At 48.4% G+C, this 17287-nt stretch overlaps 1 protein-coding gene across 6 annotated transcripts in view; it reads right to left on the bottom strand.

Annotated features, from left to right (window-relative positions):
• Positions 1-4598: 4598 nt before the first annotated feature.
• The window catches only part of DOCK6 (dedicator of cytokinesis 6), a 1219180-nt gene continuing 1206491 nt past the window's right edge, over positions 4599-17287 (bottom strand). For all 6 annotated transcript variants that reach the window (XM_069604231.1, XM_069604230.1, XM_069604232.1 and 3 more), the window contains one exon: positions 4599-9867. In XM_069604231.1, coding sequence (XP_069460332.1) covers positions 9825-9867 — 43 coding nt within the window. In that variant the 3' untranslated portion in view covers positions 4599-9824. The remainder of the gene's footprint in view (positions 9868-17287) is intronic.

Raw genomic sequence — 17287 nt, 5'->3', positions numbered from 1 at the left:
TTTTGGAATTCCAGTGAGTGCCCGTTGGCCAGGGTGTCCAGCACCCAACGGTCGGTGGAGATGGACTCCCACACGCTGACTAACTTGTCAGCCGGCCTCCCACCGGGGTGCTTCGGTGGGGGCCTGACGACACGGCCGGGTCAGTCTTGCCGCCGACGGCGGTATCCCCCTTGCTTGCTGCGACCTCTGTAGGTCTCCTCGGAAGAGGAGCAGGCCGTCTGGCGGTAAGTGGAAGAGCCACCGCTGGATCCTTTGGAGGCACCCTGTCTGCCTCCGGAGCTCCGAAAGGGCCGTCGTTGTTGAAGTACCTCTAGGGCCTGGGCCGTCTCTGAGTCGGTCTTGATGGCCTGGAGAGACTCGTCCACCGCCTTATCAAAAAGGTTGTTGCCGTCGAACGGCATATCCAACACTCTGGTCTGGACGTCCTGGCGAAAGTCTGTCGCCTTGAGCCATCCTCGTCGTCGGAGGCAAACTCTGTTGCCCAGTTGGTGAAATCTGGTATCGGCAATGTCCGTTGCCACCGTTATGGCGTGATCCGACGCCACCTCGCCTTCCTGCAGAATTTGTAGGGCCTCCGCCCTCTTGTCGTCAGGTAGGAAGTCTAGCAGGGGAGCTATCTTGAACCAGAGCTCCCTTTCGTTGCGGGCAACGATCGCTAAGGCATTGGCCGCCTTAATCGTCGTCACCGCCGACGAGATGACTCGTCGTGCCATGGAGTCCAACTTCTTGCCCTCGCTGTCCGGCGGGGAAGTGGAAGTTGAAACCGCCGCACCCGCTGCTTTCTTCTTAGCCGCTGCCGAGACGACAGAGTCCGGCGTGGGCTGGGCCCTGAGGCACAAGTGGGCAGCATCAGGGACTCGGTACTTCTTCTCGTACCTGTCCCTCTTGGCAGGTGTCGTGGAAGGGTTCTTGAGGACAGCAAGCCCCTCGTCCCAGATGTCGTCGAGCAAAGGCACCGCGAGGACCGTCTTCCTCTTGGCCTCTCGTCGTTGGTAAAGAAACCCTTCCTTTTTTTTGTTCTTCAGGGCAGAGCTGGAAGAGCTCAGATGCCCTGGTTATCATGGTGTGAAAGGAGCCAATTTCGTCGGCTGGAGAAGCCCGAGGGGGGGTGATGACGGGATGTCCGCTGTGTCATTGCCGCCGTCATCATCCGTCCCCTTCGCTGTATCCGTCGCCGTATCCTCTCTAGGGTCCGGCGAGGGGGATGAGAGGTCCACCGGCCTCGCGGGCACGAAGGGCGGAGAGGGGTGGACTCTCCTCCACTTGTTCGGAGGGTTTCCCGACGGGCCCGGTTCTGGATCCTCCGTCGGGGTCCGTGGTAATCTCGTCCTTATCTCGGTACATAAGGATTGGATCGCCAACAAAATGGCCGCCGAGCTATCCTGGGGCTCGGGTAATGGCTGCGACGGACGGGATGGCCGCTCCACTGGGCCCTCTTCATCGCTATCTTCTATCACGTCAGCGGGAACCGTCCCCTGGGATCGAACCTTCTCAAACCTCTCGTTGAGGCCTATGAACCTCTCGTTGAGGCCCTTCTCGGTTTCCACCAGCTCCTCCTCAGAGGCTGATTCCGAGTCTGTAATGGCCACTGCCCCCAACCCCCTCTTTTTCCGCTGGGGACTTCACGGGGGTCTTAACGATGGGCTGGAAAGAGCATTCCCTCAGCGGTGGCAGAGATACTCTGGGCCCAGAGGCCGTTTCCACTGGCGTAGTCTCAGCCGGCTTCGCCAGGGTCGCAGCGACCACTTCAATAGAGGCCTTTGCCGGCTGGATCAAAGCCCTCACCACCTGAGGTGCGTCCTGGGCCTTTGCCTTGGGGGGAGGGTCAGCGCCTCGCTCCCCCTTCGAGATCGACCGGACCACTCAAGCAGCTTACCCGGGTTCTCGGACTTCCTCTTCCCCGAACCAGAGGGCTGGCTCGTGGTTGAATGTGCCGGGGAAGTCGCGCCCTGCCTGGCAGCTGAAGAGCCCGACCTTTCAGCGCTCCCGGTGCCCGCGGACTTGCGGTGCTTGGCCTTCTGTCGGGACCCCGTCGCCGGGACTTTTTCTTCGCCTTCTCACCTGCTGTGCCCTTCTCCAGCCAGGCGGCGAGGCGGGAACGTCGATCTTCTTTGGTCCGTTCCGAAAGGTTCTTGCAGAACGCACAGTCCTTCTCCACGTGCGTCTTGTCCTCATGAAGGCAGTAAAGACATTGCGAATGCTCGTCCTCCTTGAAAACGTTTTGTAATCCGCATCCAGGACAGTTCCTGAACAGCTTGGATCCGGGCGTCGAGCTTCCCTTGTCCTGGGCCATGTAGTTGAGGTAGGTCGCAGATCTTCCGGAATCCTCCAAGAAGTGTAAACTCGACGAAAACTTCACCCTTGAGGGGCGTAGAAGAATTCCGAAATGGGTCTCCGTTATCGGAAGTAGAAACGGTGGAGCTTGAGGCTCGATTAAACTGAAAAAATGAGAAAATCTCCTGAAAGCGCAAAAACGCAGCAAAACCTCGAGAGCTAAAGCACGAGGACTCCCAACACTTGAGCGTGCGGTAAAAATCTGAGGATGGCTGCCAGAGGAGGGGCTTAGGGAGAGGGCAGTCATTGGCTGGGGGCAGTATGACCCAGAGATCAGTGATTGGTTACTAAGAAAGACAGATCAGAAACAAAACTGATACTGATTTTTTTCTTTACCGAGGATTCCCAGCCTGACGACGGGGAATATTCATGAGCATGTGAATCCATGCCAGACCCCATGCTGGAGAAAGATGTAAATGTCTGGTTCCACTGCTTAAGCAACATAAAAGAGCCATTTTGAACCTCTTGATTGATGGGAGACACTGGCGAGTTAGCTTAGCGTGCTGACTAATCAGGTTTTCTTTTACTTAAGCATGGATTAGAAGATGTAAATATCTGAAATAGCCTTTTCTGTAGCTAGGATTAAGCTATTGTTTTTTATAGTCTAAACACGTACTGGATTTAGCAGATGATATTCTGTAATAGTTAATATGGTATTTTATGAATTTGTAATTCTTTTCTTGTACTTTGATGATCATGTGTTATCATTGCTCTACGCTCATCGCCATTGCATGCTGGTCTGGATTACACATGTTTTCACAGACCTTTTTGTTAAAAGGTCTGCACTTTGGTGGTGGACTTTTGGGCTATCTGAATTTAACCTATTTTTAAAAGAAATGAGGGTGCCCCCACTAAGCCCACAACCTCACCCCATCATAGCTCCTGAAGTTTGCCTTGCTGCTAGGTCTATGACAGAGTTTGGCTAGACTACGTGTCCAATGACGTGCTCACACTCACACGCTTGGCCTCTCAGAATTCCCCACAGGGTTGGTTCTGAACAGCCATCTTAAACACAGGGCTTCTGGTATCTGCAGACACCAGAACAGTTTCACAGCTGAAATTGGTCTTAAGTAGACAGCAAACCTTTCGGCACATCTCTTCTCGGGTAGGTGTTGTACTATTTGAGCTTCAGTGACTGTTTCCGGCACTGAAGAAAGTAATGGGTTTGGGATGGAAATCCTAGGATTGCATCCATTCAATGTTTGTACCCGCCACTCAGTCACTGGGGGCTGCCTTGTTCAAACTTCATGGCTCCTTCCACAGGCTTTGAGATGGAATGTGCATTTCCCATCCAAGCTCCAGGCACCCTTGCAGGTTAGACTTGTCCAGGCAGATTCTGCACTGACCCAGGGCAGAGCTAAGCCAGTAAATTCCCCTTAGAAGACTGCAAGCGTTTGGTCCATGCAGGATTGTTTCCCTGCCTACATGGCAACAATCATGGCAGGTGAGGAAAACCACCCTTGTATCCCCATTGGTTTCACTTTCCCCTGTAAATGCACCGAGGTCCGGCCATAGCACACCGCAGTAGATTGGAACAGGGTGCTCTTCTAGTCTCTCGCTGGGCTGGACCTGTATCCAGACCCCCGACCCCAACCCGAGGTTATTTGCAGCAAGGCGCACGAGAACTGGCACAGGGCAAATAGAGGGCACTTGGGTAACACGACTGTGAGACTTAGGGTCTTCTCCGTTGAACAGCAGTATTTGCATCTCTGATGAGACCTCACATTGGAACTCATCGGTGAAAGGTCTAGTGACTGGGCATGTCTCAGGGTGCACTTTAAGAATTCCAACCTCACAGGTAGGCTTAACATTTCTTAAGGAGACAGGCATTTGTTATACGTCAGTGCTCCAGTCAAATCCAATGTCGGCTATTTGCGTGAGGAAGGGTGACGGGGCATTCCAGAACTACAATACAGTGTAAAGTGAAAACATTGTGGGGGTGGGGAGGGATTAGCATAACGGAGCAGGATCCCTGATGCATCCTTTAACGCTATTATATCTTTTCTGCTCTCCGGGACATTCCCTGACGATCAATGGGCTGCAGATGAGAAGGGAGCAAGGGCAGGTAGTTGCATCATTCCTTCCAAGCAGGTGGGGAAATGGCCCAGGGGAAGAAATGCACCTCTGTTCCAAACCCCCACACTGATATTCTCCCACCAGACACAAACAAATGTAAACAGCATATACACATTGTTATATAATTACTCTTACAAACACTTCCCCTACCCCAAACCCTAGCAGGAAAATAAATAAAAACAAGCAGGTTAGAAATCGTCAAAAAGGGATTTATTGCTTCATAAATAGCACATCAGTTTTGTACAGTAGATCCACTGAGTCACGGAAGAAGACTCCATCAACCCCTCCAGAAAATACAAGGGGTGTCACGCAACCCTATCAATCCCACCCAATAAAAAGTAACTGCACCCCAAAACAGCAGACAACTGAATATCAGAAAAATACGCAATACTGTACAAAGAACATTGGGCATAGGTCAAAGAGATCCCTCAAAATGCCCTCCTCCATGTAGGCAGCACAACAATGATTTTTGGTGTCAGTTTTAAAAATAGGTTTGGGAAGGGGGAGTGAAGTGTGAAGCTTCCAAAGGCAACCTGGGAAGTTTCAATGATGCTAAACTAGGCTGGGACTTTCATGGTCAACTTCAACTTTTATTTCTAACCTCTATGCATTTCTTGGAGCACTGATCTGGGTTTTGTTCCGTAAAGCAGGAATGGCAGCCCAGCCAGGTTTAGAAACTCTCCAGACTAAGAGCGGAGAAACGCGCATTGTTATTCAATTCGCAGAGCAGTGCATGCTGGGATTTACAGGCATCTAACCACCAATAACATAAGGCTTCACCAGCAAATCCTATAAAACACTGACTTCAGAAAGCAATATTTAAATCCAGTTATTGGTGCAGAAGGGGGCTGGAGGAGAAGGCAGAGGGTGCTCGAGTGTAAAACTTTGCTTAGGAATGATGTGTTCAAACCCTTTGCTGCTGCAGTTACAAGCATGTTTAGGAATTTAAGGCAAATGGAATCCCAGCTCAAGGCCTGTTTTTGGAATAGCCATGGATGAGATGAGATTCTATAGCTCAATGCCAGCTCTTCTCAACTCTGGCTGCACAAAACCTGCCCAATTACCTGCTTCCACATTGTCAGTTTAAAGATTTCTATGTGGTAGAAACTCGAAAGAAGGAATGTCTTCATGGTGACATGCTAAGCCTCCACCATCTTAGTGTTTTCTATCTCTTGGTATCGATCTGTGGTTTTCCCTGAACTGTGTTGTCACAGAAGAAGAGTTTATTAACTTCATGAAAGTCAATTGGTGACCAGAGTGAATTTAATTAAGAGGCAGTGAAGGCCTCAAAGAAGGAGGAGGCGGCTTCTTGTGGGGGGCCCCCAAAAGAACAGTTGTGTGCAAATTAATGCTAATATCAGAGATGTCGAAACAACCTTTAGATCCATTGCTTATACATGGTATTGCTCACAAGGCATGCATGTTAGTAGGAATTCAGAAGCAGCTTTTTTTCTCCTACAAAATGGTTTGTACTATTCATTCTAACCTGGGAATTAAGGGTAAATATTCCAAGTAGAAACTCCCCATTGTGACCAGATACCCACATACCCAAGTGTCAAGAAGGTTCTTTGAAGACAGGAAATCAGACTCCTGCATTTTGGATGTGAAAAACTTAGTCTGTCAGTGCCAGCAACATTCCAGGCAAATTCTCACTCTTGTGGGACTTTGGGTGACCACACACTTATTCCCTTCTCCCAACTCTCATCTATAGATAATTAAATAGTAACAAGCGGGCAACATAAAACATTAGCAGGTGTCCAACAATGGAAATCATGAATGGTTCGATTGTTCCATCTTGGAAAAGAAGGAATTGGCACCTTGACTGGGCTTGGGGTATAAGTGGCCTAGCCTGGAAACCGCTAGCCACATTATCCTGTGGAAAAGGCACCAGGTCACATCAATGACTCCCTCCGATAGGCCGTAGGTATGGCCAACTTGTGGAATGAACTTACTACTTCTATATCTTTAAGTTACATTTGCCTTTCTCTCCTAGAGAAAGGTGTAGTCTATCGCCTCTATATTTGCAAAAATGTTTTGTAGTGTTTTAAATAGGTAAGCTTTTCCTCAGTACATTTTTTTTAAAAACATTTTCTGCTGTTCCTTACTGTTCCTCATGGCATACAACGCTACCAGATGTGTGTAACTCTTTCACGGGGGACGGAGGGACAGAAATAATTCCCACTTCTTCTACCTAGTTCTGGAGCTTGGTACTGTGCCTCGCTTAGCTCAGAGAAGCAAGAGGCAGCGTGACAGCCAACCAGCGCCATATGCCGCCACTGTCCCCTAAGGGAAAGGCTAATTTCCCTCTTATACCAAGCAGACGAGCTGCAAAACCTTTGGAAAAAGGGCTGAGCAGGATAAGACTTGGTAAAAGATGATGTTCCTTCATCAGAACCACACGTGCATGTAGTATATCTCTGTGTCCCAATGCATGCGAGTACAAATCGACCATGCTTTATTTCCAGCCACTCTTCAGTTTTTAACCCAGTTGAGTCCATTTAAAAAAAATATTTACAGGCGGGGGAAGGAGAGGATTTTAAACAGGCTTCACCTTTTCTAGGTAGGGGGACATTCTGAAGCAATTACACTCAGTTTAACAAAATGGCATCCCATTTCTCCCCCCCCCCCCCATAAAAAAACATTTTGGATATCTGGGCCTATATTTGTTTGCTACTGATTTGATCAAATTCCACTTTATGTGTGTGTCTGTGTACATATGTGTTTTTTGTTACAACACAAGCCTTAGGAAATATTTATGAAGGATAAACATTTCGTTCCTCCAGCAACTCCCCTGGAGCCAGACTGAGAGTTACTTCCAGGCCCAGAGCATCAAAGCACTGCTGGGAAAAGGCAAGCCCAAAAGGGATCCAGATCAAAACCCCCAGATCTACAGGCAGAAAGGATTTAAATGTGTCGGCTATTGAATAGATCAGATGCCATGCAGTATTTCTGAGCTTACTTCTGGGTTAATCATTTGAAAACTAGTAGTTATTGGTTTTGTTGTCTTTTTAAAGAATTCCTTAAGGTCAATTGTCGTGTGGCTTTTTGCCACAGTCTGTATTGGCCCTTGTTTTTAATGGGTCTGTGACTGCGGGGGCAGGCAAGCATTTTTAAACGGTGTACACTATCCAAGTAAGACCAAAGGATTTGACTAAAGAAACCGCTTCCATGCCAATGCATTCTTCCAGCTTAATGGAGAGAAAAGTCTGGTGATAAAGAGTTAGATGAAGAAGACAGCTCACGCATTAAAAAAATGCAACCAAATCTTTGTTTTTTTACATTAAAAAGTCTTAAAGATTCTTCTTTTAGAGTTAGGACTTGAGTTTTGTTAGATGAGAGGGATTACACAAATTGGAATATTTGTCACTATATTCCCTCAAAAGCCTGAATGTGCAAACGCTTAGTGTTGGATGGTGAGAACTGGCAGGGTAAGAAAAACCAAATGCATTATTAGAGGCCAAGCGGTACTGTGTGTGATGCGCTGTCTAAAGTGTGTGTTTATTTCGCTGGTTGGGAAGAGGAGAAGGAAAAGAGGCAACGCTTGCTGGCTTATGCAAAGAGGATCTGCTTTACGTCTAGTGAGCCACAGCTCTACACAAATTGGCGCTTGTGGGAGTCACAAAAGGTACGCAGATACCCAAATAATGCTTTGGCACAGCTATAATTTGACAGCTAAGTCACTGGTCTAGTCCGAAGGCCTCTACTGTGGGGACTCAGAAGGAAGTTCAGGTCTTCTGCGACATTTACAGATCTTCCTGGTCTGCTCACTTAAAAATAGGACAGCATTCTCTTCACTCACACTCTGATGAGGCGAGTGCATGCACAACTGCAGTCAACACACAGTGAGTGATAGCTCCCCTAGAATGAGGTGGGGGTCACCTGATGCAGATGACAACGGTTTGATGCTGAAAGCAATCTGTGACAGCACAAGGATTGCCTGCTCTTTAAATGCCTCCGAGGGGTGTCCTGGGGTAGAAGGTGCCAGCTCATGCAGGTTGGGAGGGGACTAGAAGTCAAAGGTGCCGGAGTGCATTCAGTGCAAATAAACGTTTTTGAGATACCACTGCGGGCAACAATGGGCTTAGAGGTGGGGGGAAAACTAGGTCAGTGATACCACATGTGATGCACTTTAACTGTAATGAACCACTATACCCATGGGATGCACGAGATAACATCTCTTTCACCAATAGGGACATTGCTGCCGTGGTCCATTAACCAACAGCGGGGTTCTGCAACCTGTGGCTCTGCAGATATTTTGGACTACAACTCCCATCCTCATTACCTAGGCCAGAGAATGAAGGATCACAGGAGTCATAGTCCACATCACCACAGATCCTTAGTCTGCAGCCAATAACAGATGATATGATTATATACTCGGTGATGTCTCTTGTGATGCAGATTGATGGAAAAGGAATCTAAACAGACATCTCCCCTACCTCGGCCATCCCATATCACCTACTCACCCCAAGGAGAAAAGTGAGATAACATCCCCTACATCCTCAGACATCTCCCCTACAGCTCGCATCTGGGGTATCACCTGACTGCAGAGACATCACCTACGATCAGAGCAGTCGTAAAGACAGGCAAGGGGCACACCCTGCCTGTTAACCTTTAAGAACAAAACATCACATATTTGTCATTTAAAGGCGATTTCTAATATTTCCTTAAAACATTAGCCCGGCTCATGAACTGAACATAGGTAGAGGCCAAAAGCGGGACCGGAGTGAGCGTGAAAGTAACTGAACACGGATACAGGAAAGACTCCTAGTGCTGAGGGCCACGGCAGGGATAGCTCAGGGAACCAAAACAAGCTAAAGGGACACACGAAGACTGAGAACCTAAAAGGCGAAGCGTTCAGAGCGACATAAAATATTAATTAAATAAAATCAAAAATAAAAAACCACAGGCAGTCTGGCAAGATGGCTCATCCTTCTGGACACTGCCCAAGAGAGGACAAACTGAACTGGTGGTAGAAATCGAATCCAGGACTTCTCACCATTTTAAGGTCTCCTCTCCCCATGTCAACCTGGGATTCAATAACGATCAGAACTGGTTAAGAACCCTGAGAAATTAGGTGTCAGAATGGGACATGTGCGAGAAACAGGAATGTTCCAGCACTCGACCTGAACATCTGAGAAACAAATGGAATGTTTCAGCACTTGAGAAATCACACGGACAATTCCAGCACTTTAAGTCTCGCTGGGGCTTTGGTCCCCAGCGCTGGTCCACGAGAGATGGCGTACAAGTGACAGCGCCAGGGGCGGGAGGCAGGAAGGCACCATGGTATCATGTAGTGTTCTTGAGTGAGCGGTCATGGAGCCACTGAAAGCTTTTCCACTTTAGTGGTTATTCCCGCCGATCGCTCTGCGATCAACGGCGGGTCCTTCATAGAACGAGTGAGCAGCAACTCTTCATCAACCGTCGATCTTTCGTAGGCTTGAACGGTTCAAGGAGTTCCTGTAAAAGGGAATAAGATAGACAAATGTATGTATTAATTCAGACACAAGAGCGAGTGAGTGAAACAGAAAAGGAGAAAACACAAAAGGAGGAATGAAGAAGGAAGTGGAGGAACTGCACAATTACAAAATGAAAGCTGCAGAATACTGATCAAGAGCACAACAGACATCCAGACAGAGCAATAGAAGGGTGAATAATGTAGGAAGAAGACAAAGATTGAGAAAGTTCAGGTTTCTCACCATGGCGACTCCTGCACCCCTAGTACACAGTCCCTTGTACATACCCCAGGATGTTGCCCCGGGACGATTATGGGATCGGAGCACATGGCATAGTATTACAAAGCTTAGAAAGCCAGATTGCATGCACTGACAGGTTCGTGCTTGGAAGAACCTCCCTCTTATTTGCCATCAGCTCTTACAGGTGACATAAGAATGGACCCTCATGACGAGACCATACAGAGGGAGAGCTATATGGAGGAAAGGGGACTATGGCCTAAGAGTACAGTAGTCACTATGGTGAGTAACTCGTCCCCCATACCCTTTCATCCATACTCATGGGAGACTATCAAGAGCCACACAAGAACACAGACGCATTGAACATCGAAGAAAAGTAGGTCTGACCAAAAGGAGTGTGATTGGTATCAGACAACCATGTTTGATCAAAGTGGCACAAATCTCTAGAGGATGCCCTTCCGTTAAAGACATGCAGTGCAGTGCTCCACAGCTAGCATTTTCTTCATATAAAACAATGCCTGGGACATGGATGTGACACGCATGGTCACAACCTGTGCCTGCCTCAGGGAATGAGGCGGCAGTGTTCAGAAACATGTGGGGCTTGTTTGTGAATGGGACGCCAGGATTCTTCCTTGAGTTCACTTCCGAGTGAAAGCCTGGGAAGGAGTTTGGGACAGTGTGGAGGTAGCAACCAGCAGTGATTGGTGGCCGCCAACAGTTTGAAAAGATGCCCCCATGTGATTGGAAGCTAGGTGTACACGCGGCTACTAGTTTCCCTTTTTGACCTAACAATTTGCATCCTTACTTTGCCGAAGACGGCACACAGAAGTTCATTAGTGGGTGAGTTTACAGCAATGAGGGAAGGCTGGTAAGTTCAAGTACCCTGCATCCTGCAGTAAGCGACTGAATAGAAGTTCATTAGTGGGTGAGTATACAGTAGTGAGGGAAGGCTGGTAAGTGCAAGCACCCTGCATCCTGCAGTAAGCGACTGAATAGAAGTTCATTAGTGGGTGAGTATACAGTAGTGAGGGATGGCTGGTAAGTCCAAGTACCCTGCATCCTGCAGTAAGCGACTGAATAGAAGTTCATTAGTGGGTGAGTATACAGCGGTGAGGGAAGGCTGGTAAGTGCAAGTACCCTGCATCCTGCAGTAAGCGACTGAATATAAGTTCATTAGTGGGCGAGTATACAGTAGTGAGGGAAGGCTGGTAAGTCCAAGTACCCTGCATCCTGCAGTAAGCGACTGAATAGAAGTTAATTAACGGGTGAGTACACAGCAGTGAGGGAAGGCTGGTAAGTGCAAGTACCCTGCATCCTGCAGTAAGCGACTGAATAGGAGTTCATTAGTGGGTGAGTATACAGCAGTGAGGGAAGGCTGGTAAGTGCAAGTATCCTGCAGTAAGCGACTGAATAGAAGTTCTTGGGCAATCAGAGTCTTCATTCCTTCCTATTTGGGAGATTGTGGTCCTTTTGTGCATTCTGTATTGCGCCAGTGGGAGTTGTGAAGGAGGAGGGCAAGCTAAGACTACGAATGCCACCATTAAGGCAATGTTGCCAATGCCATGCCTTTAGGCCATGCCATTTCCCTCTCCTTCCCAACTTGCTGCTGTAGGTTACACAGAATAATAATATTAACGGTGAGAGGAGGGGTGCAAAGGAGATTTCTTTTTATTGCATAGTTTAATACAAAAACCTTTTGCAAAACATTACCCAATCAGCCAACCGTTAAAAATGTTAGTCATAATTCATATACCAGGCCTAGCCCTTATACCAATCCCAAATCCCCCACCATCCCTGGAAGTTTGCAGCTTTTCCATCCATTCTTGTCAAAGATCTTACTTTCCCAGTGGCCCCAGGACTAAACAGTCCTTTACAAATTCCACTGCTGCGATAGACCGCAAGGTTCTCTCCCCTCTCAATAATAGCTGCCACAATCCGGGTGCCGACATAGACGAACAGCCCTATATGCAAAGTACACCTATCTCATTTCAATTAGTGCCAGGCAGAAGGTAAACAGATGCGGTAGATCTTCCCCCACGGCCTTGCAAAATCAACAGGTTGCCATTGCCAGGCCTAGAACGGCTCTTACTGATACGACCTCCATTTTACTGCAGAGGTTTAGCATAATCCTCCAAACATGGTCCCCTACCTGTTGGTCGGGGAATTTCTTTGAGTACAATGGGATCTGGCCGAGAACTCGTCTCATTTGCTGAATGGGGACACAGTTTATAGCACGTCTCGTCGTGGGTCGCAATTCAGCCTTTTTCCCACAGCTTCCTTTTTACATTGCCTGGAGTATTTATTTATTTATTTATTTATTTTATTTATTTGTTACACGCCCAAACCCTCAGGTGTCACGGCGAGGATATAAGATGCCTTAGGAATTAGTCATATTCATACATTACATTAGTTGCTTTACATGATATAGGTTACAAACATATTCACAAAAATATACAGTGGCCTAAGTATTCACAGCAGTATCCGGTGGGAGGGGACCTATCTTTGGGTGCTAATATTGGTTGAATAGCCAGGTTTTTAGCTGTTTCTTAAAGATCGTGAAGGAGGATGCTTTTTTGATGGTGGTGGGTAGGGTGTTCCAGTGTTTGGGGGCTAGAGTGGTGAAGCTGCTGCCCCCTGCTCTTGCGGTTTTGAATCGGGGGGGGTCCAGGAGGAGTTTGAGCAGCAACTCTTCACAGGAAGACCACAGACCATCCAACAGGGTTTTACAATCCGAATTCCACGCAGTCCCCGCTGCACCAGCCCCACTGCCCCTAGGTCTTTCGGACATTTCCCAAGAAACGTCAGTCTTCCAGCCTACTGCTGCTGTTCTCTTCTGATAACCTGAATCTGCAGAGATCTTGGAAAATTCAACACTCTCTTCCAGAACAACCCCCTCCAGTCTGTTCCAGTGATTTTTCAGGACACATTGCATGGCGTCTGATCCATAGGTCATGGTTGGGACTACTTTTGCTCTTTAAAAGACGAGGAGGGGTAGGATGGAAAACCGACGAAACCTGCGCTTCAAAATCAAGACTTGGTTTCTTAGGTCAGCCATTTTCATTTTTTGCTTTGCCCTATGACGTTATGGCCTTCAACTGTGCTGTTGCTGATTTGAATTCCAAGGTATTTAAAAGGGACAACTAGCTCAATCTTCGTTGCACTTTAAGGAAGGCATGGTATCAAGTAGTAGAGACAGACACAATGGATACAAGTTTCCAAAACCTTTATTTGGTATTTTGGTTGGGTTGGTAGAATTCCTAACGGGCCTCAACTCTAGAATGAGAGTAGTCTCGACCATTAAACAAAAAACGGCAAACAAGTCAGTCTAGTTAATATAAGAAGGCCAATACCAAAACAAACGTACCCTTGCACTCCTTCTCAAAATGCCAAATGTGTGGGGAATACAAAAGGAACATAGTTTCTCAAAATAAATGTCAGAATGGCTTAAATAACGACTCCCCTCCCGACGTTCAACAGCACAGGGTCTCGAGAGTTCCTTAATAAGGATAGGTGGATGGCACAGTTCGATCAGTTTTGGCTTACTGGTACAATTCAACAGTTCAGGCTTCTAATAGTTCAATCGATTCCGTAAGCTTTGTCTGCCTGGTCATCAATACATAGTTCCACTGTTGACCTTAACTTTCCCACAATTCAACACAGGCTTCCCTCCGCAGGGCTCAAGTCTGCCTTTCTTTCAAATTCACTTTCTTGATTTTCCACAGTTCAGCATAGGCTTCCCTCTGCCGGGCTCGAGTCTGTCTTTCTTTTCCTGGGTGTCCCCTTCACCACGTTTTGTCTTAAGTGTCTTTTCACTGTCAAAGACTTTCTAAACTGCAAGGATTTTAAATAGACCTCTGCATGACCACTTCGACCTTTCGTTAAACAATTCTGTGATCCACAATCTTTCTCAACTTGCAACACCAATGCCTCTTGGTACTTGTAGTTGCTTATTCCTTTCAAGTTTGCCCTTTTGGCCTCTTTCAAAGTTCATATACTTTGCCCTACAGAGGACTTTCAAATGTGTGATTTGGCAATGCAGGACCACTCTGTTACTTTGTACCCATTCCTTTTACACTTCAGCACTTGTCCTTTCAATTACATGTTTTATCGGCACACGCACAACCTTCAACGTTCTAATATACAGTTACTTTTGCTTTTAACACAAACTGGGCTTTTGTTGCCTTCAATAACTCACCAGTCGTGTTAATTGGACTTCTTTATCAACGCTCTTCATGCAGCAGTCAAGGCCGTTACCAACCCCACCTCTACTCCTCCCCAACTCTGCCATTCACCGGGGAGGATCACAGGCCTCTTCCCAGCACCATGAGGTTTCTTTCTTCTGCTCACTCGGTTTCAGTCTTGGAACGCTTACGGCTTCCCGAAAGTGTGGAATTCTAGCCTGGCTCTCTCTCGATCTCTGCATCGGCCAATCAGCCCTTCGGCCTTCCAACTTCCATCGTGTGGTTTGTTTCAGCCCTGAAAGAGCTGTTCCTTCTCATACCCAGCCTCGCTCAGAGTGTGCGTGTGTGCACCAACTTTTATCCTGACAATGAGTGTTAACAAGTGGCTGCTAACAAGTGGCAGGTGTGTGTAGTTAGGATTACGTGCCTGACTCTGCCTGGCCTCATTATAGGGACAGAGCCATTGCAAGTCAGTGCAGGTCATCTTTCTGGCCTCATATTTTCCTCAACTCAGTAGTGTTGTCAATGTAAAGTGGGGAGGAATTATGGGAGTTGTATTTTCACGTTCAATAAGCAGGGATAGGGTCTAGATAGGTTGTGGAAGAAGGGGGATACCTTGTCTCATTATTGGGTGCTTCTCCCTCACTCCCCAGGGACCCACTACCCAGGTGATCCCTCCCTCGCTTCTCCGCCCCCAGGGTCAGGATCCAAAAGCAATGGCTTTTCCCCAGCCACCTAAGTACGGGATCCCCAAGGACTAGATTGTGAAACACCCTCTGGTTTTTCACAGCACTCAAGTGCCATGTAAACTTCTCCCTCTTTTTTCCTGGGCCTTTTTGCAAAATTAGAATCTTTGCTTTTCCTGCGTTGATCTTTAGATCCTCCTGCCTGGTGTATTCCTCTATTCGATATAGCTGACGAAGTCCAATCAGTGTCGATCCTAGCATGACTAGGTCGTCTGCAAAGAGTAATCGGTCCACTCTTACGCCTCCAATTTCTGGAGTCTGGAGGGAAACACCTTGTGTGTTCCAGAAATGCTGCCAAGTCAGAGATATATAGATAGAACAAGGCTGGGGCGAACGGGCAACCTTCTTTTACTCCCCGTGCCGTAGGAATCTCTTAGCTTAGAAACCCGTTATATTCAGTCGAATTCTAATTGAATTAGCTGTGTGAAATTCCTGTATTTGATCTACCAAATCCAACGGGCACTTGCAAGAGAGCAGTTTAATCCAGTCACTCTCTATACTGTCGAAGGCCTTTGACAGATCGACTAAGGCCAGGCATATTTTAGTATTTTTTCAAATGTTTTGTCATACAAAAGTGATAGCAAAAAGAATAGGAGGGGCGGTCCCCAGCCCCTTCACAAAGCCCAAATGGAATGGATCTTGACGTTCGTCGCTCACCGACCACGCCGTTCTTCTCATCAAGCTCATCGGGGTGGAATGAAAGAGGTTGCTAACCTCGAATGGAAGGTCCAATATGCGCTCCTGGACGTCCGGGTTGAACTTGGTAGCCCGTAGCCAGGCAGTCCTTCTCATGTCCGTGGCTATGCAGATGGCCTGAGGTGTCGATATTTGCCACTATCGACTCCATAATGTCCTGTGCCACCATCCTTGCTTCTGCCAGCCCCACCTTGAAGCGTGCTTGACTATGTAACAGAAGTTCCGGATGGAAGTTGTCTATTTCCCATCAAAGCCTCTGGTTAATGGTTGCGAACATGGTGTCCGCATTAGACTGACAGAGGTGCAGCGAGGCGTTGGAATAGATCTTCCTTCCAGACGCCTCCAAGATCTCCTCCTCCTTGCCTAGCAGAGCAGAGGATGAGGTGGCAGAGGAAGGCTGCAGCTTCAAGTAGATGGAGGCTGCGGCACTCACCGGGGAGCGGTTGAGGGTGTGCGACAACACGAGTGTATCCCCCTCCAATTGTCTGTACTTGGCGTCAAGGCGCCTGCTAGTGGGCTGCGCCGAATGGGGTTTAAGCCATCACTTTCTTTGGCCAAGGCGACAAAGTCCTTCTGCATCGGGATTCCCATTCTAGCCGCTGGCGTTTCGGGGTCCTCCTCCTCATCGTTGTCCACCAGGGTGTCCGTCTGGTCTAGCGCCCGGGAAGGAGTGCTGGGCGCCCAAGGCTGAGGTGTGGGGATCGGAGCCGGAGGCTGGTGTGGAGCCACCTAAACTGTAGGAGGCAGGGAAGCCAAAATCGAAGCCTGAGGCACCGGAGCCATGGGAGGAACGACTATAGGCGCTGGAGGAGGGACTGGAGGCAGCATGTCCCTGATCACATCCCGAAGGATGGAGCCCATCTGAGGGGACCTCATTAGTGTGAGGAAATAAAACCTGTCCTCGCAGGCTGCTGTGGTGGCAGGTGGTATTGACGGAGTCGCTGGCAGCTGCTGGAGCCTGTGCGTATTCGGCCTGGCTGGTGCGGGGGATATCTGCCCAGCGACGCTGAAGGATACGCTGTAGGCCACGTTCCTGGTGAAGACCTGCCCCACTTGAACGCTCGATCTCCTACCTGCTCCCCCAACGGGGGTCGTGTCAGACGAGTGGCCATCTTGCCTGGCACTGCAGCCATTTTGTCAAGATGCATGCTATGTGCCTGAGTCGTGGTGCTTGGCTCACTTGGCCTGCCTCCTCCTGAACTCTTGGCGGTGGAGCTTGAGGCCTACTCTGAACCTCAGGACTAGGCCTGGTAGGCATAGTGCCCTCGGCTGTGATCCCAGGTAGTGCTCCGTACTGGTGCCCCCTCAGACATGTGTCCGGTAGTAGGGCATAGCTGCTCGGGTGGACACTCGGCAAAAGAACCTTGCGGCCCCTCAGCACTGTCTCCGGAAGGATCTAGCAACCACTTAGCCTGCCTGCCGGCAGCTGAATGAGCCTTGGTACCTGTGCTGGTGTGAGAACCTGACCGGTCCCTCCGCTCGGACGTTTCCTCGGAAAGGAGTCGCCCATGCGGGGCGCGATGAAAAAAAGTGGCCCTACCTTGGGAAAGAGCGTGTGGAATTA

Source organism: Ambystoma mexicanum, chromosome 3q, assembly GCF_040938575.1.
Source record: "Ambystoma mexicanum isolate Mex_15411 chromosome 3q, UKY_AmexF1_1, whole genome shotgun sequence".
In the NCBI taxonomy this organism is placed as follows: domain Eukaryota; kingdom Metazoa; phylum Chordata; class Amphibia; order Caudata; family Ambystomatidae; genus Ambystoma; species Ambystoma mexicanum.
Note: the sequence above shows the minus strand (reverse complement) of the source record. Positions and strands in the feature narration are given on the sequence as shown.